The sequence below is a fragment of the Talpa occidentalis genome, unplaced genomic scaffold (assembly GCF_014898055.3).
Source record: "Talpa occidentalis isolate TD23 unplaced genomic scaffold, MPIMG_talOcc4v2.1 talOcc4.9, whole genome shotgun sequence".
NCBI classification, from domain to species: Eukaryota; Metazoa; Chordata; class Mammalia; order Eulipotyphla; family Talpidae; genus Talpa; species Talpa occidentalis.
The window spans coordinates 38,954,325-38,970,729 of NW_023605305.1; the positions used below are offsets into that span (position 1 = coordinate 38,954,325).

General features: G+C 36.8%; 1 protein-coding gene across 1 annotated transcript in view; it reads right to left on the reverse strand.

Annotated features, from left to right (window-relative positions):
- Positions 1-13,877, reverse strand: part of PKN2 (protein kinase N2) — a 111,766-nt gene extending 97,889 nt beyond the window's left edge. The window contains exon 1 of the mRNA XM_037500669.2: positions 13,494-13,877. Coding sequence (XP_037356566.2) covers positions 13,494-13,541 — 48 coding nt within the window. The 5' untranslated portion in view covers positions 13,542-13,877. The remainder of the gene's footprint in view (positions 1-13,493) is intronic.
- Positions 13,878-16,405: the final 2,528 nt, after the last annotated feature.

The following is a 16,405-nucleotide window of genomic DNA, read 5'->3' on the forward strand; positions in this document are numbered from 1 at the left end:
TATCAATTATGAGACAGTAATGTATTTTAACATATAGAAAGGCAGTAAAGAGAAGCAGAAATGGCAATTTCTCAGAATAAAGGATAGTTTACCCCTCACTTAGAAATTGGCAACCTTCTATCAACATATACAGAATACATGCTCATATAACATTGTCCTTAGCATGAAAATATCATCATGAACAGCATTGGTCCATGATGCAGTGGTTGTAAAATGCTTAAATAACTTTAAAAAAATGAATGTTTTTAAAAAACTCAATGAAACTTCTCTCTTTTTTTTTTTTTTAGGAACTAAACTGATACTGCCTCAAGTATCTTTATTGTAATAGCCTCTAATAACAGGCTTATTGGTAGATTAAAAAACACCCTTCTCCCTCCTCAAGGCTCCCAAGAATATAAGAAGATATTAGAATAACTTTCACTGACATAGCAAGAAATAAATTTTGACATTTACAAGTATAAGTGTTTTCCAAGGAGGAATGATTCTATTAAATACATAAGTTCCTTTGATCTGATGTCACTTGAATTTGGCTAGGACTTTGAGAAGGAATCTGAGGGAACTAAATTTTTTTCTAGGGAGAGAAGAGTTTGGAGTTTCAATGGTAAATGAGGAAGAAAAGATTAAAAACATGAATAGGAGGACAGGGGAGCTAATGTAGGATATAAAACTGGGTATACATGGAGGTGGGTGGAAGGACTAAGTGAAATACAAGTATCTTTGTTGAAACCAGTTACTGTATTCTATAAATACATGCAGAAACAGAAACCCAGGAAGCTGAGGATGTCATGAGAATTTAAGTGCCCTTTACCAAGGAAACAAACCTTGAAAAGACATAGGATTGCTACAGGGTATAACACTGAATGTTCAAATCTATCTTATGTAGATTTCAGCATAAATCTGCCTTTCAGATCAACTTGTCAGTCATGAAGAACAATCCTAATGAAAAGGCAAGTGGAGAAAGAAAAGGCACTGGGATAAAGAAATATAAAACAAGGGATGCCGCACAAAGTGAAAGGTCAATTTAAGAACCTGAGCTTACAAGAGACAGGCTCTAGTTACTAAAGTAGGGATGAGTGTAGGGGAAGGAGGAGCAGAGAAACATGCCAAAAGGAAAAGAGAAAGAAAGAAAGAGAAAAAATATATATGCTAAAAGAAAACAGACACTAGAGTAAATGTGTTAAGAGGAATTTGTGTTCTCAAAGCAGAGAGACCTGGACTTACATCTTGGTTCTAAGCAATTATGTGACCAAAAGAAGTTAAATTTAACTTCTCTGAACTCTAGCCAACTTGTCTATAAAGTGGAGGTAATAGCACTACTTCGGTACAGTTGTCTTAAGGATTAAAAGAAATAACATCTGTATGAATTAATTATAATTTGTTTTTAATACAAACACACTTTCATTTTTACTTACTTCAGTCTTAACTAGACATGGCCCCTTCTCTGTCAATAGAATATTCTCAATCTGATATGGGAGATTCAATTATTATTATTACTAAACGAATAAATTTACAAGTATGTACCTGCCAAGTAGCTCTATCTAAAGAAAAGTGAGATAATGCAGTTCTGCTCCCTCATAAATACCAAAATAAAAACAGAAAAAAGAGTTTACTGTAACATTTTATGTAAACCTAAAATCCAGAAATTTTCAGACATGAAACGGTTATTTATTCAATAAGCATTAATAAGTAGATACTATGTACAAGTTGTTCTGCTTGAGACTATAAAGGGGTAAAAGATATATATTCCTTTTCCTCAAAGATTTTAATCATCCAATTCAGGACAGAAAGAAGAATGCAAAGAACCACATGGCAATGCAATATATGATAAATATGATATATCTTGTTTTGAAATATGATATATCTTGTTTTATTTTCAAAAAATAAATATCTTGCTTTGAAAAGATTATACATGACTGGGGGAAAATAAGAAAAAAAGAAAAAAGTAAGATCTGAACTGAGCCTTCAAGAAACATTCCAAGTAGATAAAATACAATACACAGATGAGGAAAATTACTGATCGTGCAGTTTGTATGAAAAGTTAAGAATTAAAAGGCATTTGGGAGGTTACAACAATGATATTGTCAGTGTCAATCTAAGGAATTAGAACTTTACCTCACAGGTAGTAAGGAGCCACGCTTCAGTAACTTCTGAATCTAGCAATTGTAGACAGTCTAATTAAAGGAGACTACAGGAGTAGAGGAGTACTGTCTAGATACTATGGTCATCCAAATGATTATGAAAGCCCAAACATAGATAAGAGCAACATAATAAATGAATTCAAGATGCATTATTTAGAAGACTCAAATGAAAAGGCTAATCAAATAAAAGTGACTGCAGATGTCTAGCATGTACAAGCAGGGGAAGAATGATAATCTTTAGAAACAGAGAGAAATCAGTTGCAGTAAATCATACAATGAAAAAAGTTCATTTAATTATTCAAGCACTTATGGCATATAAATCATATGCCAGGTGCAAAAAACACTAAGATGGGTAAAACCTAATTCCTATCATGAACAGGGGAGAGATAATTTAATAATTAACTGCCATACTGGGCAATATATTCAATAATGGGAACTACAAAATGGTAAATAGGTTAATTTGTCGATGGGTAAATATACTACATGATAATAACTAAATTTACTTATCAAAAACCTTTGTTATGTAAAATTTTTTCTTGGTTGCACAATTATGAATATATTCATATATTGATATATTCTCTTAAGAGTTTTTAAGGAGTATCCAATTTGTCAAAAGCTTTTGAGGCACACGATCAATATCAATTTTTTCTATTTATATATTTTTACATGTTATTCTATTTTATATATCTATTAATAGATATATATAAATAACATTGTTCAGTTTTGTACAATGTTTGATTTCTCCTCTCAGGTGTAGTCCCTGAAAATTCCCATCATCAAGTCACCAGTGAACCATCAACAAAGTCTCTTGTGCGCTTCCTGCCCATTTTAATCTCTCTCCTTCCCCTCTTCCCCTGTTGAATATCTTGGATTTCTAGTTGCCTGCTAGTTTTCTTTCTTTCTTTTTTCCTGATCTCTTATTTGGTTCCCCTATATTCCTCCTATAAGTGAAACCATACGATATTTTTCTTTTTCCTTCTGATTTATTTCACTGAACATAATTCCTTCCAGTTCGATTCATGTTGCTGCAAGTGGCATGAGTTTTAATCTTTTTTGATTGCTGAATAGTATTCCACTGCATACAGACACCACATCTTGATCTATTCATATGTTTTTGGGCATTTAGGTTGTTTCTGTATCTTAGCTATTGTAAATAGTGTTACAATAACATAGGAGTGCAGGTTTCCTTTTGAATTTATGTTTTTGTGTCCTTTGAGTAGATTCCTAGGAGTGGAATTGCTGGGTCATATGGTAGCTCCATATTTAGTAATCTGAGGAACCTCCACACAGCATACCATAGTGGCTGGACCAGTTTGTAGTCCCATTAGCAGTATAATATCAATAGTAAAGTTAGAAACAGCATATGCAAAAATACAGAGATAAAAAGAAGCAGTGCAGTTCCAAGAACAGCAAATATTTTAACGTAACAAAGTATAAGCTATATAAGGAGTAAAATCAGAAATGACTGATAAGGACCTGATGACGCAAGGTATATTTTATTCTAAAATTACTAGAAAGTTACTCAGAGTGCTTAAGCAAAAGTGCATTGTCAGCCTATACTCCCTTCTCAGAGAATATCCCTGCTTCACAAGAAGAGTCCTTGCAGCCAAGTTAAGTACAGAGTGGTAATGAGAACTCCATTCCTCCACTGCTATAGTTGATATAATTAGGAGTACACATTCTATATGGAATCAATCAGATTTTCTCACCCAAGAATTTAGAATTATAGAACAGAATAAATGAACCAGTTAGCTGGGACCATCAGACCATTAACTTGCAGAGTTAATGTAAATTCAAAAGTTAAGAGTGTCATCTGGGGATGATCCGATGACCGGAAAGGAAAACCAGTATGCAGAGGAAATACATAACCAAAGAAGAAACATGAGAACGTCCAGCCCTCAGAGAAAAAGAAACCCTCTAGTTTCTTATATAGTACTCATGGGTTCTAGCTATAAATCCTAACCTTGGGTTAAGTGTAATGCCCATGTAGTTTTCCAATAAATCTGTATTTTGTTCAGGTTAATTTAAATTTATTTCTATTCTCTAAAACCCCAGCAAAATGAGATGATTAATTATGATGAACAAATTATAGCAGAAATGGAATAGACAGAGGTTGAACATTTTAATTAAGAAAGAAGTTATCAAAAAAAGGTGCTAAATAGAGGAAAATAAGATTTAAGAAAATTAATTTTAAAGTTAAAATTAAATATTATTAAAAATAATATTGTGCAGGATCCAGAAGCTTAATTTAAACAAGAGTGTTTGAGGAAGTTGAAGATTTATCAATTGCCTCTAAAAACTAGGAGGAGGCGGTCATTAATAAGAAAATAATTTCAACAGAATAATATTTGAATAAATGACAGAAAATAAATACAACTAAGAAATTTCTTTAAAAGAGTGATGGTTAAATAAGTATGGTGAAAAGAATATTAAAACTAAAAGCACAATTCAATTATCTTTTAAAAGCAGACACTTTTTAAACAAAACTTAGCTTTAAAACAAAAAGTCAGGTGAGAATGAGAGCCCCACCCTATAAAAAAATGAAGCAAGATATTCCAAAAGAAGCCCAGGAAAGTATACCTTTAGCAAGGTCAAACAATTTGTCCTTCAAATTAGTTAAGAAAAAAATTAGGGCTAAAATTCCAATAACTCTTAAAGTGAAGAAAAGTTGAAGAAATTCATTGTTAAATATCATGTACTATCCAGTGGAGGCAGTGATTTACTGAAAATAAAGGAGGAATAGATTACAAAAATGTAAAAGATTTGTGCCACTAGGGGGATGGAAGTTCAATAGGAAGAAAGTTAAGAATCACCTCCTCTGACCCAAGACTTTAGAGAATGCAACAAATCACATAAAAACCACAATTAGTGCTAAAAGGGGAAAGTGAAGTACTAATGATTTAGGGAAAGATAACTTCAGGTATACTTTATTATATAACCTACTATGATGTAAACTTAACTTCTAACTTACAAAAATTAAATAAGATTATTGAGCAATGTCTCTGTCCTAAAAATGTAACAGTGGTCTATTTTAAATTTACATTATAAGATTGATATACATTTCAATATATTTTAAAAATTAAAAAATAACTTGGTCCTTTATTTTACTCCATGTTAAAAAGTCAAGTCCAGATGTCTTGACTAAATGTAAAAATTAAAACTTCAAAACTCTTAGCAAGTGATTATCCTTTAGACCCAGCATAAAGAACAATTTGTCAATCAAAAAGTAATTACACTGAAAGACTGACAAACTTGACTAAAATTAAATTTTTTATAAAAAAATACCACAACAGTGACAAAAACCACATTTAGGATTTTAACTTTAAAAATACCAACACATGGGACTCCCTGGTGGCGCAGGCAGTTGAGTGCCACACTGTGAAGCTTTCCGCAGCCTCTGCAGTGCAGGTTCGATCCGGGTGGGCCGGCGAGAATCCCACATGGCGAGCAGATCTCCCCTCAGCAGTGTATTTCTTCAGTCTGCCTGTTCTGTTCCCTGCTCTGTATCTGGTGGATCCTTTCACCCTCCCTCACATCTGGCCTGTACCCCTGCTCTTGTATAAATAAATAAATTTAGGGCCTCCCCTGGTGGCGCAGCGGTTGAGCACTGGGCTGCGAAGCTGCCTGCAGCCTCTGCAGCACCGGTTCGATCCCCAGCCACCAGCGAGGGTCCCACATGGCGTGCAGACCTCTCCTGCCGCCCGCTGCTCCCCTCAGCAGTGTACTTCGGTCCTTCTGCCTGTTCTGCTCCCTGCTCTGGCTCTGGTGAATTCTCTCACTCTCCCGTGCTTCTGACTCTCTGCTTCTCACTCTTCCCAGTGCTTGTATGTATAAATAGATAAATAAATAAATATTTAAAAAAATTATACATCCTTCCTTTAGAATGTAATGTGAATTTTCTCCCTCCTTCCATGTAATAGTAGTACTCTAATGGAATCCTTAAAAAAAATTAATTAATTAATTAAAAAAATAAAAATACCACCACATTCTGCAAGAGAATATTTTGTTTTTATAGCCAATATTAAATCTAATCAACTCTAAAACTTTATTGACAAACTATGCACACAAAAGAGTAACAATCTGGGCCTCCCCTGGTGGCACATGGGTTGAGCGCGGGACTGTGAAGCTGCCCGCAGCCTCTGCAGGACCAGTTCGATCCCCGGCCTCCAGGTGAGGGTCCCACATGGCGCACAGACCTCGCCTGCCGTGCCCGCTTCTCCCCTTACCAGTGTAATTCATCAGTCTGCCTGCACTGTTTCCCGCTCTGGCTCTGGTGAATTCTCTCACCCTCCCACACTTCTGACTGTACCCAGTACTTGTATAAATAAATAAATAAATCTTTAAAAAAAAAAAAAAAAAAAGAGTAACAATCTACCTAATTTTACACTTGGAAACTATTGCCCTTTAAACAAAGAAACCTGAGTATTAGTAATTAATAATTTTAACTATCAACAGTTTGCAGTGAAGATACAGAATGAAAAAAAGAAACAGATGAAGCACTATTTACATATAATTCTCTGTCCTAAATTCACTCCTTGAGTCAACTAGCCTTTGAATGTGTTAAGTAACACATTATACAACTTTCTATGGCTGTTCCTTTTGGAAAATTTGTGACTTCTCAGTGGTCCATAAACTGTATAACTAAACTTCCTATACCAAATGTAGACTAGATATTAAGTTCAGGTTTGCTGATCACAATGCCTTAAATGATTGTGAATATTCGCCAAAATGGTAAAACATTTAAAACTGCTTCTCCCACAAATTACCTGATACAGGGCCTCCCTGGTGGTGCAAGGGGTTAAGACGCAACCTATGAAGCTATCCGCAGCCTCTGCAGCATGAGTTGGATCCCCGGCCAGGGAGCAACCCACATGGTGCAGCAGACCTCTCCTGTCTCACCCACTGCTCCCCTCAGCAGTGTACTTCAGTCAGTCTGCCTGTTCCGTTCCCCACTCTGTCTCTGGCGAATCTTCTCACCACTCCCCACATATCTGGCCTGTCCCCCAGTTCTTGTATGCATAAATAAATAAATCTTTTAAAAAAACCTACCTACAACAAAATGAAAAGACTAGTTACAAACTGAGAGAAGATATTTCACAACATATATAAAGTATTAACATCAAGAATAAAAGAACTTTTACAAATCATTTAGAAAAACAAGCAAGAGAGTAATAATTTTACTAGAGCAAAAACAGAAATGTTAGTAGACATGAAAAGGAATGCTCTGTATCAGTGATGAACAGGAAAATGCTAATCAAATTACAGTAAGACAGTACTTTATACTCATCTGATTTATAATTCAAAGATAGTATCAAATGTCAGAGAGGATGAATAACTCAAAGATCTTTTATCTCATAAATTCTGCTATGAATATAAACTGATTATAACTGCACAGAAAATCAGAGTTGGGCACTCAGCAATTCTACCTCCAGGTATACAATGAATAGAAACTCTTAGATATAGACACAACAGCGTGTTCATAAAACCATTCTTCAGACTTACAAAAACACAAAATAACTAAATGCCCAATAAGGGACAGTTAAGTGGCTAAAAATTCAAATATCAAGTAAGAGGAGGTTGAATACTGTACTCAACAAGATATTATACAGCAAATAAAACGACTGACTACAGCAACATGCAAGTTATACAGAGAAATTATCAATAACAGGTGAAAAATCAAGTATAGAAAGATGATATTCAACATAATAATATAAAAATAACCAAATGAAAAGTCTTTTAGAATTACATAGCCAACGAAACCAGATACAAAGAAAGCAAGAGGATGAGTACAGGACTCATAATTACTACCTTGGATGATAAAGAATGGTATACAGGTAGGAGGTATGGGTGGAGAAAAACCAAATGTAGATTAAGTTCCTAGCTTTGGGGGGAAGAGGGGAAAGAGTAAGTGGTAGTCCAGGGAGCTTATTATAGTGATAGATGGACAATGATTAATCCAATGTTGTGTATCTAAGGTTAATTTAAAAAGTAAAAATTGCATGAAAATTTTCAACTAAAATTGAAACAGATAGAATAAGCACTTCCGTAGAGAATGCTTGAGGCAGCAATGATAGGGAAGGGAAACAACAGGATTAATGTGTAAAATATTTGATATTCAGTACATCTATCAGGTTCTAAGTATAACTTCTATAAGCTTAAATTCCATTTTCTCTAATAACAACTTCCTGATGAATTAAGGTGTTTGTGAGCCAGTATGATAGTTTTAACCAATTAGAAAAAGCAATCACTGCCAAATTTCTAAAATAGGTAAAATCCTAGCAATGGCATATATTATGCAATTCTTGTATATCAGTTCATTTTTATAATAGACACCAACATCTAAAGGAATTATCATCAAATACATTCCTCTCAGGCTTTCTGGTTCTTCATTTTTAACAAACAGTATTTATATGTATAATGTTACATAAATTTAATTGCTGTAAGAGTGTGAAAAACTGAATGTTTTATCTAAATTTCATGATATAATTAAGAAACCAAACATATAACAAGATAAAAGTTCTCCAGTTCCACTTTTCTAAAATATTAGAAGCTACTTTTTCATTAGCATGTTTTTCCCATTCAAATTTTTCAAAATCTTTTTAAAACTATTAACCAGTTTTCAACTTTATTTTGCTGCCAAGATTGAACTCTGCTGTATATCAAATGTTAATCATATTAAATGCCATGGTTTCCTCATAATCTAGAGTAAAATTAGTTTTAAAAAATAGAATAGACATCTAAAAATTTTTACTAGAAAATGATGCAGAATTAACTATCCTATTCAAATATCACTTATGCTTCTGGAAATAACATTATTTTGAATTATATTCATATCTATAAAGTCGTACTCCATCCTTCCTATTTGTTCAAAAGCAGACACACAGCAATTAATCTGATGAAAGGAATTTGAAAAGCAGAAAGATGAAAGCCCAAGGAATCAGATGCCAAGCACTAAGGTAAAAAGGCAATGAATACAAAGTACCCCTATCTCTCCATATTTCCAACACTGATCATAAATGTGCATAGTAGGAGTTGCAAGAAACCTGAACTAATTTCTGTTGCACTGATTAGATAATTGAAACACACGATCCATTTTAGAGTTGTCATTTTACAGCACCAGTTTCAGTACAGACCTTTATCTAATTAGTAAATATTTGACAAGTTATTTAATAATGTATCTTATTCAATAAAGTATGTGGCATTCTAAAACCACAATGTATCAATTATGCAAAGAGCTGATGCTTATATTGTCTATTACAAAATTCATGCTATCTTCTCCAATTTTCTTAACTGCATCTCAAAGCACCGACTCAAAGTCAAAAGTTTGAGATTAGAAAGTTAGCCGGATCCATTTATGTAAGACTACAGGCAAAACTGAAAATAAATCTATAGCAATTTTTATCTTAAAACTTTGTGAACTTTTTTTTCTTTAAAATTTTAGTAAATAAAATGGATAAAGGGAAGAAAAAGAAAATGGACACAAATGCCAGGGAAAGTTGAAAAAAATTATCAGTTTTCTGAGTGACAGAATTAATAGCACCTATTATTTTCTTTTGTGCTTTTCTACATTTTCCATATTTTCTATAATGAATATGTATTACATATATAGCTTGAAAAAACTATAAAATCTGTGTTATCTACTCTGATTCCTTTCTCATATACCATTTCTCCAACCCACCCTAAAATTTTAATCTCCCCAAAAGAGACTTCCACTTTCCAGTAGCACTGCAACATTAGATGCCACCTCCTAACTTCCCACCAAATGGAAAATAACAAAATGTAGATATACCCAGTACCAAAATCCCTTTAACTTTTCAAGGGAATATTTTTGGGACAAGGGATCAAAAACGTAAATTAAGGAAAAGATAAGTAATTTTTTTATGTCAGTAGCCATAATCAACTTTTCTTTCTTTTTTTTTTTTTAATAGAGGCATGTTTTATTTATTTATTTATTTGTTTGCTTGTTTGTTTATACAAGCACTGGGTACAGTCAGAAGCGTGGGAGGGTGAGAGAACTCACCAGAGCCAGAGCGGGGAGCAGAGCAGGCAGAAGGACCGAAGTACACTGCTGAGGGGAGCAGGGGGCGGCAGGAGAGGTCTGCGCGCCAGGTGGGACCCTCCTCCGGTGGCCGGGGAGCAGCCGGGGATCCAACCGGTGCTGCAGAGGCTGCGGGCAGCTTCGCAACCCAGCGCTCAACCGCTGCGCCACCGGGGAGGCCCCATAATCAACTTTTCTTAAAGTAGTCAAAAGACATTTCCTATCCTAGGTAACACATGGAGCCTTCTCACTGATGTATTGAGTACCCACTAAATGTCAAACACATAACATGCTTACACATAAACTTCTAAGGCAAAGTTTATCTTATGCACAGTCTACAGAGAAATGCCAACTCTCTTGGAAGGTTTTGGGTAAGCACTTGAGAATTTTCATAAGAAACAGCAATTGTTAAATGAGGAAAACCTGCAAGGTTTTTTTGTACTGTTATTGTATGCAAATTATTACACCTTACTTGCAATAATAAAGTACTGCCTAATTACAGACTACCAAATAGGGCATAGACATCATTTTTACTAGTTATAGGGGAATCTTACAATTAGTATAAAGCTTGTATTACATTTTTTGACAAATTTTTAGAAAGTTCACATATCTATAACACTGGAATGTAAAACATTTATAGGTCCACAGAACAGTGGCAGGTGAAAGGATGGTGCAGTGGGGAACATATTCAATAGATTTGATTTCAATTTCAGACTTCCAGTTTGACCATGAACCATTCAGTTAACATTAGTAAACTCAGTTTCCTGATTTGTAAAATGTAAACAACAGCACAACATCCACCTCATTGGATTGCTATATAGATTAAATAAAATATATAAGGGTACCAAGTACAATGCTTGTCTTGTAGCAAAGAATCAATAAATGTTATTTGTAGTATCTTCAGGAAGTAAAAACCTTATCTTTTCATCTTTAGATCCACCTACCAAAATAGCTTTGGTAGATAATAAATGTTTCTTGAAATGAATCACTGTAATTCAAGGTTAAGTATTCTTTTGGCCTCACAAAAGAATCTCACTAAATAAGAAAGAGAACATAACACAAGTTAAAGAGATAAAAATTAGAAATTGCCAATTAAGTTTATATTTTTAAACAGCCTAATTTATTTTTTAGTATAGTAAATATCTTTCTTACACATCAAAGCCTCTAACCAGAATTTGTGTGTAGTTTATTAATGCTTCCTTGTTGAATTGCCTCCTACGTTATTGTAAAGAATTAGAAGTATTACCTAGCAGAAATTTTATAGTAATTAACAGGTCAAAGCACTGTGCTTTTATATTTTCTTAGTTTTGTCTTTTTACAATAACAACCATACGTTATTAACAAGCCAATTCCAGCTCAACTAGTAAAGCATTTCTAATTCTGCATTATAATTTGAAAACTAATAAAAAAAAAGTCAGATATTTAATGGTTCTAAATATCAATTTTCATTAAAAGTAGGTTGTAACACATAACTTTCAGAATGAGACAAGTATTCCTGTGACAAGTAATGGCAAAGTAGCATTTTTTTTTTGCTACTAAACACATTTAAAACTTGCTACATAAATTACTATTTAGATACTTAAAACTCTGTATGGCCCAGAAGCATTAAGAATTTCATATTAAACTACTTTTCAATTTAAATAAATTCAAACAATTTAGAAGTTTTTTTAAAAAGCAGTTTTTCCAAAGAAGTTTTCAAAATACTTTTTCTACTATATACTAGTTTCATAACCCAGTGAAGTAAATATCACTTTAATGGCTTTTTTTGTCAAAATCAAAACGTGCTATTCTTATTTCATGACTAGGCAATGATTTCCAATGTGCCTAAAACAAACTTCATTTTAAAAGCTCATATAAATTAATAAAATAAATTCCATTCGGCCAGCAAAGGAGGTGAGTTGTAAGACCTCATAAAAGGCTGAGTAATTAAAATTAGCAACATGTTTGAAGATATGAAATTCAGCTCTGCATTTCCAAAGGATTTCAAATTTGCAACAAAGCACTGGTATATCTTGCTGAAATTTCTCTATTTGTGGTGTAACTATCACAATGCCTTCCAGATTACATCTAACTGCACAATAAACCAAGCTTAGAGATCTATCTAAAAATACACATAAACAGCGAGAAATTTAGAAGCAGTTGCAATACTCAACGTTTACGTCATCAAGAATCAACCCTTCACTTTCCAGATTCAATATTTTTTCAAAAAATTTAACTGTTCAATGCAGAAAAAGAAATGTAAATATGCTATCTCGCCCTAAATTCCCATCTTCAACCTTCGAAAAGATGACTACGTTAAAACAAAAATAAGTTTAAGTCAAAAATAAGCATGACATTTATAACCCAGATGGAGACATCGCTGGAGCACTACAAAATAATAAGAATTAAACCCTAAAGGATTGAGTAGGTCCCCTTGTACATCAGAGACCCAAAGACAAAAATCAAGCCTACATCATCAAACATTTAGCTGGAAACTGCAAAGAAATAATATTCCTTACTCGATATGGACCTAACTAATTAAGGGGCCTATTTTATTCTCATCTTCTGCGGGTATGTGGTGTCCGACTTTTTCCCTTAGCCAACTGCTTTCTGATTTGTAAACAACTTCTGCAGCTCTTTCTCTGGAGTTCAAACGGGAGGGAAAATGAAAGTCTGAAAAGCATCAGCATCTGAGCTTCCGGATCTAAACAGGGAGTAGCTGGGCAAAGGAACACATATCAACTATTTGGTACCAAAAGGCAGCCCTTTTTAGAGGAATGAAATACAGTTACCTGAAAAGAGCTGATGAAATTAAGCAAGCATTTGGTGAGACACGTTTAAAAAAAAAAAAAAACTTGTCGGGGGCTGGAAGTTATGGGGGCGCTCTTTGTGCACAGTCTGAAGGGGAAGGGGAGGGACGAGAAAACAGCTTGCGAGTCATTCAAAAGGAGTTTACCGAGCGGTGTCCGAGGGACAAGCGGGGCGGGGCCGACCCCGCGGAGGGAGGGGGTGACCGGGGCGACCCCCGCGGCTCTGACACCCCGGGAGGGGGCGGGAAGCTGGCCGCTCCCGGGACCGGGTGAGAGCTGGCTCCAGCCGAAAAGAAATGGGGGTCTCTCCTCTGGGAGGTAATCAAATTAAAGCGGTGGCAGGCCGGGGACCCGGCGCGGGGGAGAGGGTCATGCTCCCGAAGGCAGCGGCTCCCGAGTGACACCCCGAGTTTCCGCAGCTAGCGGGCTGGGGGGCAGGCGGCAGCTCCGCTCCCCGCGGCCCTGGACCCCGCGCCAGGCTTTCTCCCTCTCTCCGCCACCAGCCCCTCGCCGGGCCGCGGGCCTTACCTGCAGCTCCGTGAGCAGAATCTCCCCCCGTTCGGGGTTAGACGCCATTGCGCTCCGCTCTGGACTCCGCACCTGGACGCGGCCGCCGCTGGCGAAGGGAGAAGGCGGGACGGGAGCCGGGGCGGGGGGTGAGGAGCGGGGAGAGAAAGGAAAAAAAAAAAAAAAACAACAACTAGGGATTCATGGAGGCGCAGCCCCTGCTGGAGGCGCGGCTTATTTCACCCCGTTCATGGAAGCGGCGGGGAGCGAGGACACTCCTAGCGGGCTCCCCCTCCCCGCCGGCCCGCCGCCGCCCGTCCGCGCCGGACTCTGCTCGCTCGGTCGCTCCCTATGGGCTACGCCTGGAGCCGCCTCGAGCCTCCCGGTGCGGGGCGCAGCGGCCGCGGCTGCAGCTCCTCCTGTCGCACCATTTGGCTGTCACCGCGTCGCAAAAGCGGCCGCGCTTGGCGGCTGCCAGGACACGTGACGGCCGCGGCCGCCGCCTCCCGCCGGGCGGGGTGGGTGGGGCGGAGCGGCGTGGTGGGCGGGGCGGCTCCCGACGCGGGTTGGCGGCTCCGCGGCCGGCCGGGGCAGCCATTGGACCCGCCGGGGGTGAAAATGAGGGGAAAGGACTGGGTTCGCGTCTCTTGGGAGGCGGGAAGAGGAAGAAGAAAACGGGCCGACTTTTCCTGCTGCGGTTAACGGCCCCTCTGAGAACGCTAGAAATATGGAGCGTTTTCGCTGTATATTTCTTGTTTTTCCCCCAGAGCGACCTTCTCTTTGGCTGAAGTTTAGGCCTAGCGTGAATGGGCCGCTCTCTAACCTCCACTACCGAAGAGCTTTCAGACTCAAACCCTGTAACTCAGTTCTCCTCCTCCCAACAACCCAAGATGTCATTTTTGATTTTTGGTCGCCCCCACCCTTAGCTTTCCTTTCCAGCCGGTGAAGTGCACAGCTAGCTGAACATGGGGTGTTTTTCTGTACTTTTTCCAAGGAATGTAAAGAGCTCTAGATTCCTGACAATTTTATTGATAGTCTTTTAAGATGCTTTTTCCCAAGCGCTGAACGAAGGTTTGGACTAGAGGATTCGACAGATTTTGGTATTTAACTGGCTTCTTGAATTGTGTAACTAAAGGGGTGGATCTGATCATTCCCACGAATGGGGAAAAAAAAGCCAGTTATTCTTGGTGTAGTAAGCATCCAAGCCACCTGTCAATTATATAAGTAGTCTAAGCTTAGGTTTAAAAAAAAAAATGACATTATATAGTATATTGGAATGTCAAAGTTTCCAACAGGTAGCTTTTGTTTGAGGAATGAATTGCTATTTTAGGTAACTGCCTACTTTTTGATTATTTGAGGTTGAAATACAATGGCTTGGTTAAAAACCACTCAGAGAAAGTGGTAGAAGGTTATTCACCCTGCTAGCTGCTTGAAGGAGGGTTTAGTTAGCATATTTCTTAAGAAGTATAACATTATGTACTTCTCTTACACTCCATATCTATTGGCCTGATTGTAGGACTTAATGTTGATCTTTTTGTCTTGTCAAATCTCAGGCATTAATTTGACAAACGTTTGTTAAAAGTCTAAAGTTCTGTGGTAATATTTCCTGAACTCACACATGAGATAAAGAATTTTTCTGGTGTGTGTTGCAAAAGTCTGTGCTGAATGAATTGCCTTGGTTGAAAATCATAATTAAAATATATGAAATAACAACACTTGGAAAAGCCTGGATATAATTGCTCTCCCCTGTTAACTAAGAGTAAGACAGTGTTCTAGGCCCTGGAGTTACAGCTAGGATTAAGAAAGAGTCCTTGTTCTCAGAGTGACTGAGTCCTTTGGAGAAACAGACTGGTGTCCAAACAACTATAAAACAATTTTAAATGTTAAGCACAACGTGTTAGGTGAGCGCTGCATCCACATATATACACATATATAATCTGTGATAAAATATACATAATATAAAATTTACTTTTTTAGTCATTTAAATGTATAGTGGCCTTAAAGGAATGCATATATGTTTTGCTTAGTTTTTTGCCCTGCCTTAGTCCAGAATGGATTTGGGATTACTGATATGCACAGAGTAGATGCTTATTAATAATGGAATTAAAAATTACCTATGAAAGGACTTAGTGACACAGAGAGTCAATGAGAATTCTTTTTAAAAAGATAAATATGGGGCCTCCCTTATGGCGCAAGGGGTTAAGAAGCAACCTATGAAGCTGTCCGCAGCCACTGCAGCATTAGTTCCATTCCCAGCCAGGGAGCAACCCATATAGTGCAGCAGACCTCTCCTGACTCGCCCACTGCTCCCCTCAGCAGTGTACTTTGGTCAGTCTGCCTGTTCTGTTCCCCACTCTGGTGAATCCTCTCACCCCCTGCACTTCTGGCCTGTACCCCAGTTCTTGTATGCATAAATAATCTTTTTTTAAAAAAAGATATATATGAAAGAAAATATTTACATCTTAGTACCATGGCATTTTAGAGTTAGAAGGGACTTAAAGTTTCTAAATAACCCTTATAAGTAGAAAAAAATGAGCCATAATTTATTTAAAACATTAGGAACATGGTAACATTATTACTTACTGGCAGAAATGGAGACTAGAACCTAAATCTCCTAATTGCCGATTCTCCACTTGTTTTAACCTATACCATGCTGCTGTTAGAACCTAAAAACAGGATCCTTATTTAAACTGAATTCAAAGCAGTAAGTAGCCCCTTAAATTTTTTAACTTGGAGACTTCAAACTTTACATATTTCTAGTCTTGAAACATTGATAATCATTTAAATTTTTCATATCACATGTAAATAACATAAGAAGTTTTAAGTATTATATCTGAGATTAGTTTTTCTACAGAAAGCAGTACAATACAAAAGAGAAACCAACACTTTATAAAAACTGTTTGATGTCCTGGAAACTGTGATATTTTACATAG